This window comes from Pteropus medius, unplaced genomic scaffold (genome assembly GCF_902729225.1).
Source record: "Pteropus medius unplaced genomic scaffold, Ma_sr-lr_union100, whole genome shotgun sequence".
NCBI classification, from domain to species: Eukaryota; Metazoa; Chordata; class Mammalia; order Chiroptera; family Pteropodidae; genus Pteropus; species Pteropus medius.
This window is the reverse complement of record NW_024340696.1, coordinates 21,173,396-21,190,869: the sequence shown is the minus strand read 5'-3', so window position 1 is coordinate 21,190,869 and position 17,474 is coordinate 21,173,396. Positions and strand designations below refer to the sequence as shown.

The following is a 17,474-nucleotide window of genomic DNA, read 5'->3' as shown; positions in this document are numbered from 1 at the left end:
GAGTCAGGTGATCCTCAGAGGCAACCTCCTCTTGGTTCCCGGCATACTGGCGAGGTGGTCCTAGGATCCGCCAGGGCGGGCACGCCTTGCTCTCGGACTAGATCCTTGGGCTCCTGCACGTGGTGGTATCCTGACTGGTTCAGGGCGGGCTCCATGCCGGTAGCATCCGGGGTCGCCCCGGAGATGGAAGAGGCTCCCAGGGGCACAATGTCGCTGTTACTCTAGGCTGTTTGCCCTCCTTGGAGGTGGTGGTGGAAAAGCAAGATGTTTGTTTCTGGATGGGTTCCGGTTTCTTCCCTCATTAGGATCCTGTTCCGGGCCGTATACAGGGCTACATTTTGAGACACCCGCACGCACCGAGGCCTAGACGCCCTGAGGATTCCTATTTGGTGTTGGTGGGTCGAGTGAACCCGTCTCTTTCTATGTTGACAAAGAGATGGATAGGATTAGCCTTTTAGCCCCAAGAAATTTACTTAAAATTTCTCATGCTAAAGACTAATACAAATTCCAGAACACAGGGAGGTACCTGAGGGTCCCGTTCACGCCCGGGGCTGGCAGGAGGCGCGGGCGGGGCCGACGGGCGGGGTCGCGGGGAGGGTGTGAGGCCGAGTCCCTGCGCCCGGGCGGAGGAGTGAAGGAGCCACATTCCGGCTCCAGTCTAGGTTCAAAGATTAGAAAAACAGGTGTTACGTCGCCATGCTAATTCACTCTCTGGGTAAACTCGGCTCAGACAGTTGTGTGCGGAGGACTTAGTGAGGGGGCCGTCACCACATGGCCGTGCATTCACTTTGTTTATTAAACGACATCTACTCGGTTCGACAACTGATCTTCACTGGGACGCTGGAACAGCCCGCCTGGCTCTCCAGGACATCGCTTTCGGTGTGAGGACTTCCATACTCATTTTGCCCATCTTGCTTCTGAAGGCGAAACACGGCATTTCTTCCAGGTGAAACGCACTCTGTATGTGGAGCCCGGCACCACCTGATCCCCCAGAGAATTCCTGCCGTGGACAAAGGTTTCAGAGCCCTGAAAAGCACTAATACCTGCACTTGTTTGAGATAAAGAGAGGGTTTAGAGCAACCGCAGACTTAATGCAAATCCTTTCTAGAACACAGTCGGTATAGAAAACCTCTTCTTACCCCTAAAGTGTCATTGTTTCGCCTGTCAGTTCCATTTTTTTCTCCTAATACCTGTCCAGGTTGGAGGTGGGGAGAAGAAGGGTCGTGGACGATTCTTTCCCCTTCTGCAAACACAAACCCCCTCTCTTTACATGTAGTAGTTACTTGATCTTATCTAGGCTTTCTGGAATCTTGTCTATAAGGGAGCCACAGTTCATCTCTGTATTCCTACTCATCTCTTGTTAAAAGTGCATCACTTGGTTGAAACCACCCAGAGCCAGGTCTCTGAGTGGCTACAGCCTCTGGAGAAATGACTCTTATAGCCCATTAGCTGGATTCCAGTTTTGAAACACCTACAAAATCTTGTTTCTTTTTTTATTCTTTCTTCCTATCCAGAATGTTCACTTCTTCTTGCCAGGTGTTTCCCAGATGTGTAAATAGCCCCAGAAAGCTCCCGTTGTCGTTCTGCGAGCTTATTGCCATTGGGCGGCAAAGGAGGTAGCAGATGTCTGTATTTTTGAACAAACACTCTTAAAGTTGTTCTGAACCTCAGCAGAATAGCACACACTCCTCTTCAGAGTATGTGTTTTCTCAGCGGCAATTAGCACCACAAAGGAGTAGACGAGTGCAACATTACTGGTGTTCTCACCCTCTTTTGTGGCCAAGGAAAGAACTGCCTCCAAGCGCACCTCAGGGAACTGAATCATGGTCACCAGCAGCATCAAAAACAAGAGGGGAATCACATCTGTAGGGAGTGACTCGCAAGCAGCAAAAATTGTGTTGGTCAACAAGTCAACTTTTGCCCGTTGCTATCTTTTGTCTTTCCTCAGATGAAAGAGAGAAGGCGATTCAAATCAGAAGGTCTCTAAGAAATTGTCAGTAGTACTTACGAGCGTTTGTTTAAACGGCTCCTGTTGGGGAATATTGAATGTCGTAAATTCATTCACGCGTACTGTATCCCGTCTGTAAGGAATATTCATGTTGGACTTTTGTTTTCTGAAACAAAATCCAACAAAAATCTTCACTGACATTTAAGATAACGGAATGTGTGAGACATCTAATTCAGTTTTGGCCTGACATGTAACTTCTTTCCCCTAGCCTCCATCTGCTCCCCAGAGGAAAACTCCACGATTGAGCTTTCCATGGTGAGTCAATCAGCCCCAAACTCGACCCACTTTGAAAAAGAGGCTCCTCTTTGGGATTGAGAGACAGGTATATTTATCTCCTCTGGCGATGAATTTGGTGTCGCTGTGGATTCAGAGGCCATGAAGAAGAAAAATAAAGCCCAACATCGGCCCCAGCACGCCAAGGGCCCCGCGCACGCCCGCGGGAAGGGCGTGGCCGCCGTGTCGGCCCTCGGAAGAACCACGCCCGCAGCCTGGGCGACTCCCTACCTCACCAGCCTGGAGCCCGAGCCCCCTGGCCTGACCGCCGCGGGCCCGGGCGCGGGCACCTCTGGCACTACGGGGTTGGTGCTGGGACTGACTGCTTCGCCACTCGACTCCCAGGATAGCAGGAAGCGCGGTTCCTGCACATTTTGCCCGCAGGGCCCTGGAGGCCGGGAGCAGCAGCTGCTGCGGGCAGCGCCAACACGGGTGCCCGTGGCTCTTTAGGAACGCAGCGGCCACGCGGGTAGTAAGGCTGCGAGCCCGGAGCGGGGGCGCGCGGTGAGCAGTGCGGGGCGTGTTCGCGTCACTCAACTCGGTGGACCAATGAGCGCCGCGCCCCGGGGCTCACCGGGCCAATCGGAGGCGAGGAGGTTTGTGAGTGGCATTAAGGGAAGGCGGGAGAGAGAGAGCCCGGGAGTGAAGTTGAAGCTAAACCCCTTAAGGTATAAAGAAGTTACAGGGGGGCGTTTTCGGCTTCCAATTAGGAATAATGCTGGCTTCGTAGCAACTACCGAGGAGGAGGATTCTAAAACCACCTCACTTGTTCCAAAGCCTGCATCCCCCTCCTTCTCCCACGCACCCCTCCCCCAATTCACAACCAAGAGAGAGAAAAGGGAGCCAGGGCGCGCTCTGCTCCTCTCTGCCGGTGGGGAGCGGAGAGGCCCGCGGAATTGCTTAGTTGGACCCTAGACATGAATACAATTAAGAGGCGGGCGTCTCCGCACCCTTTGCCACCAGCGGGGACTGAAGGTAGGTGAAGCGGAAGACAACCTGCGCCTGCCCAGCGGCACCGCAGCTCTGCAGCTCAGGGAGAGGGGCCGGACTGCATTCTACCCCCCGGTGCCTGTGAGGGCTGTCGCGAATGTGCCACCTGTTAACCTGGCGCTGCAGTGCCCGGCGTGTTGCCGCCCCTGCTGGGCAGGGAGTGCGCTGGGTCGCCTCGGGAGTCCCGAGGGACTTGATGTGTAAGTGCCACTTTTTGAGTAATCCTTGAGACTTGAGACCCTAGTTAGAGAGGTAACCAAGTTCCAGATCTGCCAAAGTAGGACTGAAAGGCGGCCGAAGCGCTGTGGAGGAATTTGGATTTGTGGAAACCTGCTTTCCTGGGACGTGTGCCTGGCTCCGGCGCGGGCACGGGCACCAGAGGCCAGGGATCTCCTAAGGGTCTTCAAAAATTGGCGTTTTGTCGTCTGGGCAACTTCCTAGGGGGCTGGAGAATGTGGCTGGCATGGGTGAGGGAATGCGAGCATTATTTGCAAGGGGCTCAGTTTCTCTGCTGATTTCTTCATATTTAAAACAAAACAAAACCAAACACCGAGGAAAGCTGAGGCGCGATGAGGCCCTTTCCAGAATTCAGGCGAGGGCATAAGTGATTGTGGAGCCGATCTCTTACGCTCTGATGCTGTTGTCTTCACAGTGGTCTGAAAGAGTCGTCCGGCTTTCCCGTTCTCCCCAAAGGGGATCGGAGCCGCTTCAAATGCCACGGGACTGAAGAGCAAACGTCGGGGATTATTATGTCGATTTCTCGAGGACCGGGATTCACAGCGCGAAACAGAAGAAAAGGCTGGCTCTTCAGGAGTCTCGCCGGTATTTGATAACCGAAGACTCTTAAAATTGCCCAGATTGCCCTGGATCAGCGACTTTCCTCTACTCGCATACCGTATTTTTAAAGAAATTATTTTGTTCGCCGCGTTGGTCTTTTACCACCATCAATACACTGAAGCAAAGACTTCAGTCTCTTCATGTAAAGTATGCTTTATATTTTTGCCAAATATGATCTCTAATTGAAAGTTTATTTTTGGTTTTGGATGAATCTGTGGAGCTCATGTTGTAAGAAGAAAGGGGGAACGAGACACAATGAAAGAGAAGTCCAAAAATGCTGCCCGGACTAGGAGGGAGAAGGAAAACAGTGAATTTTATGAACTGGCTAAATTACTACCTTTGCCCTCGGCTATCACCTCGCAGCTGGACAAAGCATCCATAATCAGACTCACGACCAGCTATCTCAAAATGAGAGTAGTGTTCCCAGAAGGTAAGTGACTTTGCCCAGATGGAATTTCAAAGGCAGAAGGGTTAGGGGATTTGCCAGCCAGTGAGTGAGCCCACACACTGGGCAGAGAAGTACATTCATACTTACATACACTCTGCAAAGGGAAGTTTAGCATGGCTGCTTGACTGAGGACCTCTCTGATAGAATCCCCTTTGCCTTTGAGGCTTTCTAGTTCCCCATTAATACTTTTTCTTCAGTCCCTCAGATATGTTTGGTTGGGAAGCAGCCCAACAGTGCTTTTGTCAACACTTCAGATACTGGGCTCAATTGAAAGTACTACTAATCCAAACAAGACTTTCTTTTTTTTTATTCCTCTCATTTGAATTGTATCTATTAGAAAGCCGGAACACTGCCAAATTCTTTTATTTTTGCTATGTATAGATAGACCCGTGTACGTAAGAGCTAAATAAGCCAGATAATTATTTCTCTGTATGTCTATAATTCTGTAAATGAGGAGCAAGCATATTCATGAACAAATATATCCTAAATTTATTCAGTCTCTTGACTGCATAAAGCAAATTTATTTTGAGTTTGCAAGACATTCACAGATTCTGAAACTAACTCTGAGGCTTGTGATTCACATGTCTGGGCTTGATACTATCTCTGAGATAATAGGCCAGCCCCCAAATACATAAGATTGAATCAAGATGGCTAGCCTACTTAGAAAATATCTTCTAGGTGGCAGGTTGGCAAGCAGATCCTGGAAAAATTGTCTTATAACGCCTAAAAGTTAGAATAGTTGAGCTGTTGACATGATTTAAAATGTGTACTTAGATTATGAAGATTCACTGTGTGAGGACAGAAGAGCCTTCACAAAACACTCTTATGTATAAAACCTCTTATACTCACTGGGAAGAGGACACGACTCTCTTCCACTTCTCCATCCTTTCCTTTACCCACATTCAAGGAACATGGCCAGATTAAAAATATGTACTTTTTAGATATGTCTTTCCTTGGGGGAGGACTGTTTAGAAATGTAAAGGAGAGAATACAAAAAAAAAAAAATCTAGGAGAAAGAACCCTGTTTATTTACCAACCAGAACTTCTTATTTGACCAGGAGAGGTTTATGTTATTGTTGATTTTGGATGTTTGGAGTTTGTTGTTGTCTCTCAAGGAAATAGAGGGGAAGAAAATAGTCATTTGGCTTGGAGTTTCACTTTGCTTGATCTTGACTAAAAGTTATTATTTGAACCAAAGTTCAAAAGGACACTAAAAGGAAAACTTTCAAATTATAGTTTATTTTTACCCTCAAACTATAAGTAGTGTGAGTTGTTTTGTCTTAAAGCAGTTATGTGAATAATCTCATCTGACTCTGGAAATCCAAGGAAGAAAGGAATAAAAACCTAAAGTACCTGAAAAGTTTTTAGAAAGAAAGAGAGAGAGAGAGAGAGGGAGAGAGAGAGAGAGAGAAAAGGAAGGAAGGAAGGGAGGAAGGAAAAACAAAGGAGATAGAGAAAAGGAAAGAAGGGAGGAAGGAAGGAAGGAAGGAAGGAAAGGAAGGAGGAAGGAAAAAAGGGAAAGAAGGGAGGAAGGAAGAAAAAAAGGAGGGAGAACTCATATATTTAAAAGCCATACTTTCCATTCAAACTGCTGAGAACGGCTGGTGGGAAAATTACAGTGATGCTACACTGCCTTTTGTTTAAAAAAGAGATCTCGTTGTCTTTAATACTGTCAGCGCCTACTTTATAAAAATAAAGCTATTGCGAACTCCGCTGGTCGCGCTGTTCCTAACAGGATTATTAGCAGTGATTTGTCAGCCCCTGCGATCTCAGTGGGCTCCCTTTCTCCGTGATTTCTAGCGGGTCTCGTCAATTATCGGTGCCGATGTCGCTCGCTGTTTGATCAGAAGAAGCATATGGTGTTGCTTGTGGGGCTGCGAGTAATCGCCGGAGGAAGAGAATAGAGGGTCGGCGTTTCCGGGAGGGCACAGAGAGGGACCGGAGTGCCGGGGGAGTCGCGGGGCCAGGGCTCTCCTCTGTGTCGTGCGACGCGGCCGGGAGGGGAGCGAGCTGGTCTTGTTTTGGTTTTACTTTTAAGAGAGCATTCTTTCTTATTTAAGTGCTAACTCCACAAATTATAAATCGCGCGATAAGTAAATAGGAGGAACAAAAAGTAAACTCAGCCAACTTGTTATTTTAAAAGAGTGTCCTGGTGAAGATTCCCGCAGGAGTTCGTTGGTGGCCAGGTCGGTCCCCTGTGGCTACTTTAAAGGCGACTGTGCTTTCTGCAGCGCCTCTCACCTTCCTCCCGAACTCTGGGCCCCGAGCTCCTCCCTCCTCTCCCTTCTGCGGATGAGTGTGAGTTTATGGGGAGGAGGGGATGGACGATGTGTGAACTCTGGGCACATCATTTATTTCTCCAGCTACTGTTGAGCTCATAACTCACTCGAGTCCTCCACCCGGTGAGTTAGACAGGGTCATCCGAACAGCTGGCTCCTAGGATGAGGTTTTAATTTTTAGAAAAGATTAGCTTCAAAAATTCAAAACCCAAACACAGACCTTAAAATATTAAAGAACAACAAAAATCCAACAGCTTTTAAAGGAGTGATATACTCACAAGTGGAAACAGGCACCACCTGCAGAGGGTGCCAAATTTAGGTTCAGCTGTTGACTGAAGGGAAGGGGTCCATGGCAGTGGGAGAAACTGAGCACTTTATATGGAGGTAATCTTTTTTAGCGATGAGAAGTAAAAAGAATTTGAAGATAAAGTTCATTTTTATGTCTGTCTTGCCACCATCCTAGCACATAGTAGGTCTTCAAAAAAATTTTATTTTTAAAATGGGATAGTTATTTCATAATGGAAAGCATTCTATTACATGTAACATGGATTTTGCAAGGCATATAATCTAAAATAATTGTACATCTGGTAACATCTTATAGGCATAATGACGTAAAACTCCAGTTTTTGCTCATATACATTTCATCTGTAATACCTTGTAATGTCAAATGGTTTAAATCAATAAAAATTGTCCATACTTATATTTGAAAATTTTTTAAATCCTAAATTATAGCTAATTCCCCTCCTCCCGAATTTGCTGAATACATTTTTTTCCCCAGGCTCTAGTAGATTTCTTGTCTGTGGGTAAACTTCGGCTTTTATTTATCTGCGTAGAACAATCGAGCTGTTGAAGAAAAATGGGAGAGAGAATAGAAGGCTGGGATATAAATGCCTGCAATAATTAAGAATAAAGCATTAGATTGGAGATTTCATAGTTAAAAAAAAAAAACTCAGGGAAGATTACTGTGAAATCATTTAAACTGCATATCTCCCAATTGGCAACATAGCCTATTCCAAAAAAGCCTTGCAAAGGAAAAGTTGAGGCATCTAGAAATATGTCTTTGGTGTTATCAAACGCTGAAAGACGGGATTAAAAAAAAAAAGATGATGTGACTTTATTTGTGTGCAAAATGGGACAAATTTAACTAAGAAGAAATATGTATTTGTTATCCAGATATAATAGTTTTCACTGGGAGGCGAAGTGGCTTACAGAATTACCTTAGACATGTTTTCAAATTTATAGCCATTCAAAATCGGGGTAACATCACGCTACCATTTCATTCTCAAGATACCTTGGGAAAATAAAAATAATCACAGAATTGAAATTAGTAACTGTGCAGGAGTCTCTATAAAGATTGGAAGGACAGAGACGATTAAACAAATCTCCACAGACCCTTTTTATAATATTCACCTCGAGATTGAAATCCTTAATCGCCTTATATTTTTTTGAGGCTGAGAACTGAAAGAGAAAAAGAGGCCCCATTTCCCACGTGGATGGGTGATTTAAAGCTGTTTTCCTTGCTGCTTGGGGAAATGATTGAGCATTAGGTTTCCATGTTTATTTTCTTACAGAAGTTTTTCTCATTTAAAAGCCTTTAAGCACAGTTTATGCTCCACGCTGGTTTTCTCTGTTTAATTCCAGTTTTGATGTTGACTTAAAATGTAGAGTGCAGAACTAAACTCCATGCACAGCATTTGCAAGGTAGATTTATGTGCTAGAAATTGTAGATCAGATCAATGGGGGAAAAAAACCCTTTTTTTCTTTAAACAGAGGGATCACTAATAAGACAACAACAACAAAACCCAACAGAAACAGAATCATAAGCTATGGCAAGATGCTTTTAAGCAGGGTACAATCACCCACCTGAAACTAAAATTAGGTTAAATTTTCCAGAGGAAAACGTGATTTCTCGGGAGTTATTTTTCAATTCTGTAGAAATCTTGGCAGCTTCCAGCTTTTGCAGACACAAATGCAAACAGAATTCAAGCCCGTGAATTCTTGCCTCATTTTTCTGTCGGCCCAGGTATTTCTCATGAGAATGAGGTTTGGACCCAGCTAACGCATTACGATTTTAGCTGTCCACCCATGGTCAGTCTCTGATCCATGGAATTTAAATTTTTGTTTGGGGGATGGGAACTTTCAATTATTTAGCAATGGGCCCGCTAATCAGAAAGTACTAAAACCGCGTCAGAGAACAGCGTAGGAAACCTTCCGCAGGTAGCTCCATCCCGCAGGCAGCTCCTGCAACGAAGTCGCTAGACCTCGATGGCTAGGACCAGACCAGGAACAGCGACCTTGTCGAAGCCTCTACCACGCCTCGCACATGGACAAAGCACGCAGCGGGGAGAAGCATGTTGTTGCGGCCGACCGGCCAGGCCCGCCCCGGGCGGCCCATTCTCTCCCCGAGGCCGCAGTCTGAGACCCCGCCTGCCTTCGCTCGGGTGGCTGCACCCCACTGTGCGGCAGCTAGAGGCCTCCGCACGGTGACTCCTCGCTCTCTGCTGTAGGAGATCACTGTCCGCCCAGGGTTCGAGGACGTCTCCGCCCGCCTGCCTCGTGCACCCGCCGTTCGTAGTGCTGCCTGGGCCACTGCCCCAAGAACCGGCTGTCGTCTAACCCTTAAGCCTAGATCCCGCCCGAGCAAGCGGTTGTGCAACGGCTGGAGTCCCGATCCAAGCAGAACCGACGTGAGATACGCCTACGCCGCAAGGCAGCCACGTCGGTCTCGCCGGTGCCTGCTTCGGGATCGTGGCATCGCCCCGCCCGGCCGCACTCAAAGGCCCAGCGTCCTGGCGACACCTCTTGACCCCTTTTAGCCGCCAAGCAGGGCACTCTTGTCAAACCCGCGTGCATTTTCGTCCCACAGTTTAGTTGGGACCTGGCTGAACCCGGCCTGTCTCTAGTTCCTGCAGTTCGCGTTCTCTCTCGGCGGGCTCGGGCGCCACTGGCAGCCAGCTTGGCCGGCAGGCTCGATCCCGACCGGGAAGCCCTACCTTGGGGGCCAGAGCACAACGAAGGCAATAAAGAGCCTCCACCCCAGATTTACACTAACTTTAGTGGATTCCAGCAGCGCAGGCTGGGATACCCGAGGCAGGCAGGGTAGGGCACGGCACACACTGCCGCTGCTGAGTGCAGACACACGCTGCGGGGGCCCAGGCTGCTGCGCGTCCACCGACGCCGTTGGGAGGTCAGCCACACCCGCCAGGTGACTGAAGAAGGCCGCGAATGGAGTGGACCCCAGTGCTGGAGATGGGAGTGGGTACGCCCAGGTGCATGAAGCAGCCTCTACCCGCTGGCGACTCCAGGAGTTCGGTCTCGGCTAAGGGAGCCCAAACTGCGTCCCTCTCTTCCCCAGAGAACCCAGCCGCTGCGGCTCCCGGAGCCCGAAGGCGTCTTGGTTGCTGGGTTTAGGGAAAGGGTTGGAAAGTGAGCACTCAGAGAGGAAACCGGGCCCTGCGGAAAACCCAAGTGGCTGAGACAGATCCCTCGGGGACGGAAATTAGAAGCACGGTCTCGAAGGGCTTTTTCCACTTCGGTCGCCAAGTTGTGGTCAGGTCATGGGACAGCTCCTACAGACCCCAACATGTTGCCTAAAAGGCATGTAGCGATTCGTCTGGGAAATGAAGATTCCCAGGAACAACTACAAGGACACATTTCTATCGCGATAGTATTTGTTTATTAAAAGGCGTGGGGGGCGGGGAGGGAAGAATTGTAAAAGAAGCTCTTCTCTTCCTCCTTTTCCTGTGTGAGTGAAGGAGGCTATGATGCCGGGTCTGTAATCTATATTTTGTCAAGGGTATGAAATTCATTCCGAAGGAAAAGCTTGATCAATTTATTTTTGCTGCTTGCAATAACACAGCTGGATGATGCTTTGAGCTCAAGCTAGTCTGTGGCTCATCATTCATTCGCCAAGAACGGGCCTAAATTGTGCCTGTGGGATTAGGTCAATTTTAGTGGATCTACTTCGCCTCATTTGGTTACTAATTGGTTTCTTGTTTTATAAATCGAAATCTCATTTTCAGGAAATTACAAAACCCATGCAGTCAGTCCATTGAGGTAATCCTTGGGTCAGGGGGTATTTAAATGGAAATGGCTCCACCGCGCACTGAGGGTAAAGCAACAGTGAAACTTCGCCCGGGGTTTTCACATGAAATGTGAGCTAGCCCTTTAGATCCATAATAGATACATCCCTTGTAATACTACTTATGTAAATATGATAAACCAGACTTTAAGGGAAGAGGGGGGCGGGGAGAAGCAAAATTTATCTGCTAAGGTTAATGTAGCATATCTTGGAAATCTTCCAAAATAGATTATGTTTTCTTTTGTCTTCGGCCACTTTAGCTGGGGAAAATCCTTTTGTCTAAAACCCGATTTAGTTATCGCCTCCCTCACAGAGCTCCTTTTCTCCTTTGCAAAACCCCGTTCCCTCGGCCTCACCGAATTACAAGAGAATCTTTAGATCTTGTTCCCACTGTAATCCTGCCGCAAAGGGAGCTGGTTTCCTCCTCATTTTAAACAGACAATCGAAGGATTTGCGAATTTTCTGCGGTAGGTCAAGTGCAGAAACGAAATCTCAGCTTACTCCCCTCGCCAACTGAAACTGGGTGCGGGAGCGTGTCACCGCAGGCAGGAGGTGATGGGGTCCGGGGAGAGGGGTAGCTGGCCCACTCCTGGATTTTCGGAGGCGGAACCCATGACCGGATTTCAGGAGGTGTCCTGAGCAGGCTGAAGGGCGAGCTGAGCCCTAGTATTAGGTCAGGAAAGCCCGGCAGGTAGATGAGGGCAGCCAGTCCCTTATAAAACATTAACCCAGACATAACCGTGTGACGGAGATTTCGACCCGGAACATAAAGAGAAGGCACTGCTCCGTGAAAGCAAAAGGTTCCTCAAAAGGTGGGGGTGGGGGGACAGGAGAGGGCGAGGGAGGCCCCTGTTAACTGTGCAGGCCGGCTGTTTATTAACCAGTGGGGAAGTCTTATTTTCCCCCGTAGGCGCATACTAATGAGGCCGCAACCCGAGGCGGCAAACAGCCGAGGCAGGCGCCGGAGTTCGGAACCAGTTCTTAACCCCCAGCCCAGTTTGAGATATTTTCAGATGATTCGGGTCCGGAGGCCGATCTCCGACGTCTTTCAGACGCTTTGGGGGACCGTCATAATTTTAGAATAAAGACATTTGTTGGCCCCAAGCGCAAGCTTTGCACCCTTGGGGAGCTGCAAAAGACCTGATTCCAGACACTACGCGGCTTCGGTCAGCCCCGCGTACCGGATTGCCAGGTCCCTCGCCCCAGAGGAGGTTTGGGCTCTCAGGCCCGGGCTAGGCCCACGGCATCCCCGGCTCTCCCAGCATGATCCTTTCCCCTTTCCCCATTGTGGTCTCCTTTACCAACCTTGCCTGCCATTTCTTCAGGATGGGTATGTGTGCGGGGATTTAAAAAAAAAAAAAACCGTCAAACCAGAAAACAAGGAGGATAGCTTGGCTGAGACGGAAGGAGCGAAGGGAACGTGACAGGCGAAGGGGTATGTATAGGCAAGCCCCTCCCGAATGGTCTAGGAGGATCACAGGGCTCAGGGTAGTGGAGTCACTCTGGGGAGGAAAACTGGGGCGGGCTAAAGAGGCAGGAGAGGTTGAGGAGACACGAGGGAGGGAGGAGAGTCCTGGAGCAGGAGGGGAGCATCAGTGTTTGCAGAGTGGTGGGGAAATCGTTAGATTTATTTAGATGTGCAAACACCCAGAAACACCCGTTTGAGCTTAAGGGGCGCTCACGGTTACTCGTTACCAGGGTTTTGATCATTTACTTAGGAAGCAGCTCCCGGCCAACACATTTTAAGAGTCCAATTCCATGTTTTATTCTGAAAGATCCGCCCCCGCCCCTATGCAAGTGTCTTTGTCATTGTGTGCTTCATACTAATTTGCCCCATACCCCAGTAAATCGGCAAACCACCCCCCCTTTTTTTTTTGGTCATGTTAAATCTTGTTTAATGGTGTAAGCATAAAACAGTTTACTTAGCTAAATCAATTTCAACAGCAACACTGTTCAACGATATTATCCGTTAAGTAGTTTAACCTCGGTCTGGGCAAATTTCTTCTGCCTTATTTTTAATTTTCTTTCTGCAAACAGGTACTATAGCAGGCTCCACATTAATTTTTTAAAAATCAGCCGCAGACATCTGAGAATTTTATGGTTTAAGCATCACCGGAAAATGATTTGTGGCAAAGCCTGGAAAGATCTTAACATGATAGCATCAAGGAGAAGAAGGGGCTGTCTTTGTTAATGGATGACACCCGGAAAGTAGAGAAACTGACTAATTCTGTATATCCAGAAGGTCATGGAAATATTGCTAAAACGTTGTTAGCACCTGAAAGTAGCTGGCTTCAAAAAAGCTGTGCGTTTTTGAGGGATGTCGTGAGTCTAGGATATATGAAGCTGGGGTTAGAAGGGAAAAGGTAGAGAAAGAAGGATTGCGCAGGTGTTGCTGCTGGAAACCATCCTCAAGCAAACGGATTTTTCTGAAAGGGATTAAAGTCAGAGGCCAGGGGAAGGAAAATAGCTGGGGAGCCCCGCAGCCAATCAGAAAGCCCGCCAGGGACCAGCTGGACCTGGCCCTCAGCCTCAGGTCACTCCAGGTGCACAGCAACATTCGCTGGATGTGTGAACATCTTAGACCTCCTGATAAGGATGATGTTGAAACTTTGGGTGAGAAATAGTGTCCCTCACCCCTCACCAGTGAACCTACGCAATGGTTATCGCCGGCGTGCAGTATCGGGGATCCCTTCAGACAAGGCTGTCCCCAGACTGGGACATTTTGGGTCCTGCCACTGAATTGCTCAGCCAGGTCCTGCCCTCCCTGAGAAGGCCCAGCCCCTCCGGTTGAGGGAGTCTGAATTCCATTCAACGCTTTAGAGGCTGAGGGGGTAGGGCCAAAATTCACCTGCTCCCATCCCTTGCTGTCCAGGTGGGGAGTGAGGGGTGGAGGAGCCCCAATGGCATCTGGTCAAGTGTGCGACCTTGTGTGTATGACATAAGTCTGAGACTAGTCTCAAACTGCCAGCCGGGTCAGAGTCCCATCGCTAAAGGGTGGCTGTGTCTCCACAGGGCTCGGAGAGGCGTGGGGCCACTCAAGTCGGACCAGCCCCCTGGACAACGTTGGCCGCGAATTGGGCTCTCATCTGCTCCAGGTACTGGCGCGGGCCTCCCGGCGGCGCATGTGCTTCGAGGTCTCGGGTGCCTGGCCCCGCGCCTGGGGTCCGGCCCAGACGCGGCCTTCCCGCAGCTTCTCCAAAGTTAAAAAATATTTAGCTCTTAACCTCACTGGGTGAAGATAGCGCCTCGAGAGGCAGAGAGGGAGGCGAGGTGACAATAGGCACATTGAGTTTGGAAGGAAGCCCTACAAAGTCTCAGTAAGGACCGCTGAACCCAGGGATGGGACGCCATTTGACACCATTCGACCCAGGGAACCACAGCGCCCCCAGACCAAGCTGCTGAGGCCGGTCTACAAAACCGTCCAAAATGAAGGATTTACACAGGAAATAGGGAAATCTGGTAGAAATGCCCGTCAATGCTTTAAGCTCACACATTCCGGATCCAGCTGCGTCTGCAACTCGTTTCATCTCTCTATGTAATTCCTGGGCTCTCTCCTCACTCTCCATACGCCACAACCCCCGGCCAACCCAGACCCTGTACAGACCCTTAGCCACACACATACACCTCCCCAGGTAGTGAGTTTATCCAATGTGCAGACGCCCATTACCGCGTTGTTTGCAGTGTACACCGTTTTAAAATGCCCGTTGCCCGCTTAAGTCGTCTAGCAAATATTTAAAATAGTAAAACTCCCGCTGGCATTTTTAGGCTTGACACTTGTCTCCCACCCTGCATCACCTTATTATTCAAGTCCACTGCAAGCTCCTCAGATAGGAGCCTCAAACCTAAGCAGGCAGCATGGAGGAATTTGAGCTGCTGCTTCCTGGTGAGCTAAGCCTGAGCAGCATCCCGTGGCTGGAGTGCCACAACTTTTCCTGTCCTACTGCTAATCCATCCCTTCCTCAATCCCAAAGGCCAAAGAAATTTTAGTTTCATAGAGTTAAAAAAAGGCCTCGATCGAGTATTTTCTAGCAGGCCTGGCCTCCATACTTTTGAATTTAACTAGAAAGGTGCTGTCCCCCTGTCCCCTTTCTCAGGGACCACTTCCATCAGTTATCTCCCAACAACTGACCTCCCAATCTTTCCATATTACCAGTTAATTTCCCTCATCAATATAAATAAGAGAACAAAACCCAAATAACCCCTCTCCCCTCTGACTTTTGCCCAGTCTGTTCCTCTTCATCCCAAACTTCTCATTGGACTTAATTACACCCTCAATTTCCATCACTCACCCCACCTCCCTCACTGCCACAACCCTGCAGTCTGGCATCTCTCCCAAGCCATGTGCTCAGCACAGGCTCCACCACATTTTGATATATAGCATAAGATGTTCATCTCTCATCCTACCTGACCTTGTTCATTCCACAAATATAGAAGGGCCAACTGTGTGCCTTACAGAAAGCCCTACTTTCATGGAGTTTACATTCTAAGGAGAGTAGCCTTGCAAACCCACACAGGTACACTGTGTAATGTAACAGGTGGTATAGGTGCTGTGGAGAAAAATAAGAAGAGAAGGAGGAAGGCTGTGTTTGAGTGGTGCCATCTAAAATGGGGATGGTGGGAGAGGACCTCACTGAGAAGGGGACCTTTGGGCCTGATGGAGATGATATTGCTTACATGACATTCTCCCTCTCCCTCAGTTTATAAAGTAGTGTACTTCCCTGGATTCTTCTCCCTCTCTGCTCACTCCTCTGGTTTTCCCACCACTGTCTGCCTATAAATGCTGGCCTTTTCCCCAAGGTTCCAGCTCTGCTTCTTCTCTCACAGCTTCAAGGCCTCCTGGGTGATCTCAGCCACCTGATCACCACCTTAACAACTTTCCCCACATTCGCATGACGCCAGCTGGTTTCTACAGTCCTGACACTCCTTCTCAGCTCTGGGCCTTTATTTCTTTATTTCCTATGGCCAGCTGGACACATCCAAATGGAAATCTGCATGCACCGAAGTCTAGCATCTCCAGGACAAGAACTCATTATCATCCTCCTCCAGACTTTCACACATACAAGCCTCGTTGTGGTTACCTAAATTTTCAGTCTTGGTTAATGGTATCATTACAGTCAGTCTCAGCTTCTCTTTCTGTCACCATAAATTCCATAGCCAGAACCATCTTTGACTTGGACTCTACTTTCTCTCTATCTCCCTTAGGACCACTTAAGTTTAGGCTCGACCATCTCTAATCTCCTCATCCCTCACTCTTTCCTCCTGTGGGTGACTGTCCACACTCTGCCAAAAACAAACAAACAAACAAACAAACCCAAAATAAAAAACACCAAAAAAAATCAAAAACCAAAAAACCACACACATCGAAGAATGCTATTCTCCTGCTTAGAAACCTCTGCTGGAACTCTGATTCCCACAGTAGCATCTCTGAATTCCTCAGATTGACATCTCAAACTCTCCAAAAATCCAGCACTGACTCACTCAGCTCCATTCTGGTACACCAAAATGATCATATCTGACTACCAGATCTGCCCTCCCCTAATCCCTGCCTTTGACACATCAATCCTTCTGCCTAGGATGCCCTTCCTCCCTTCTTCAGGTCAAGCTTTCTCTTCAAGGCTCTGCTCAAACAGCTCTTCTAAGTTCTCTGTGATTCTTCCCCATGCCTCTGGCCACTCAGCCCCCAGGCCCCCACAGCACTGTCTAGTCAGCTGTGTGGTCATTATATCTGTCTTTAGGTCAATCTTTAGGCTGCTGCTGGACTTCCAGCTCCTTCATGGAGAGCTTGATGCATCAGTTTGATGAATCAGTGTAAACACACACACATCACACTATTGCACTATTCTATGGACTTGCTGCTCCGAAAGCCTCTCATCTCCTAAATCCCCCTCTCCCGGACCCTTTTCAGAAACACTGGCCAGCTGCCATCTGTCTGCAATTTTTCAGATTGCCAGCCCTTTCACATCACCCAGTAACTGCTATTTCCCAAACTCTGTTAGTACTCCTTCCATTATAGGATGCTGACATTATGGAGTCCTCCAAGAATGACATAGGAAACCTCTGTTTCTTTCAGTGATCATTACCCCAAGAACCTAACCCATCTCTTATAGCAGGCTATGATTCACGCCTCCCAGAATGTGTGTGTGTGTGTGTGTGTGTGTGTGTGTGTGTGTGTGTGTGTTACAGATACATCTGCTTTCTCCATTTTGGTGCATCTTGAATCTTGGATGGCATCACTTCCTCTTGGTCTCTTTCAGTGTGCCACAATTCCCAGATGCTTACAAATTTGAAATGAACAAAAGAGGCACTCCTATGGCTGGTTTTCTATGCCCCATTTCCCGCCATCCCCTCTCTACCTCATCTCTCTGCATTTCTGGCTGAGCATCTCTAACTTCTGCCACCTGACCTCAATTTGTCTGTATGGTCCAGAGGGCTCTCCATTCAACTCTGTTTCTCTCTCCTCAGACCCTGGATGGTTTCATCTTTGTGGTGGCCCCAGATGGAAAGATCATGTACATCTCAGAGACAGCCTCGGTCCACCTGGGTCTTTCTCAGGTAGGT

At 48.4% G+C, this 17,474-nt stretch overlaps 1 protein-coding gene across 6 annotated transcripts in view; it reads left to right on the top strand.

Annotated features, from left to right (window-relative positions):
- The first annotated feature begins 2,674 nt into the window (after positions 1-2,674).
- SIM1 (SIM bHLH transcription factor 1) overlaps positions 2,675-17,474 on the top strand; it is a 70,092-nt gene continuing 55,292 nt past the window's right edge. The window contains exons 1-4 of one of the 6 annotated variants that reach the window (XM_039869384.1): positions 2,675-2,785; positions 3,924-4,538; positions 13,929-14,011; positions 17,379-17,468. In XM_039869384.1, coding sequence (XP_039725318.1) covers positions 4,364-4,538; positions 13,929-14,011; positions 17,379-17,468 — 348 coding nt within the window. In that variant the 5' untranslated portion in view covers positions 2,675-2,785; positions 3,924-4,363. Of the gene's footprint in view, positions 3,472-3,923; positions 4,539-13,928; positions 14,012-17,378; positions 17,473-17,474 lie in introns of those variants that run through there. The other 5 variants (XM_039869369.1, XM_039869376.1, XM_039869360.1 and 2 more) reach the window with 5 other exon arrangements.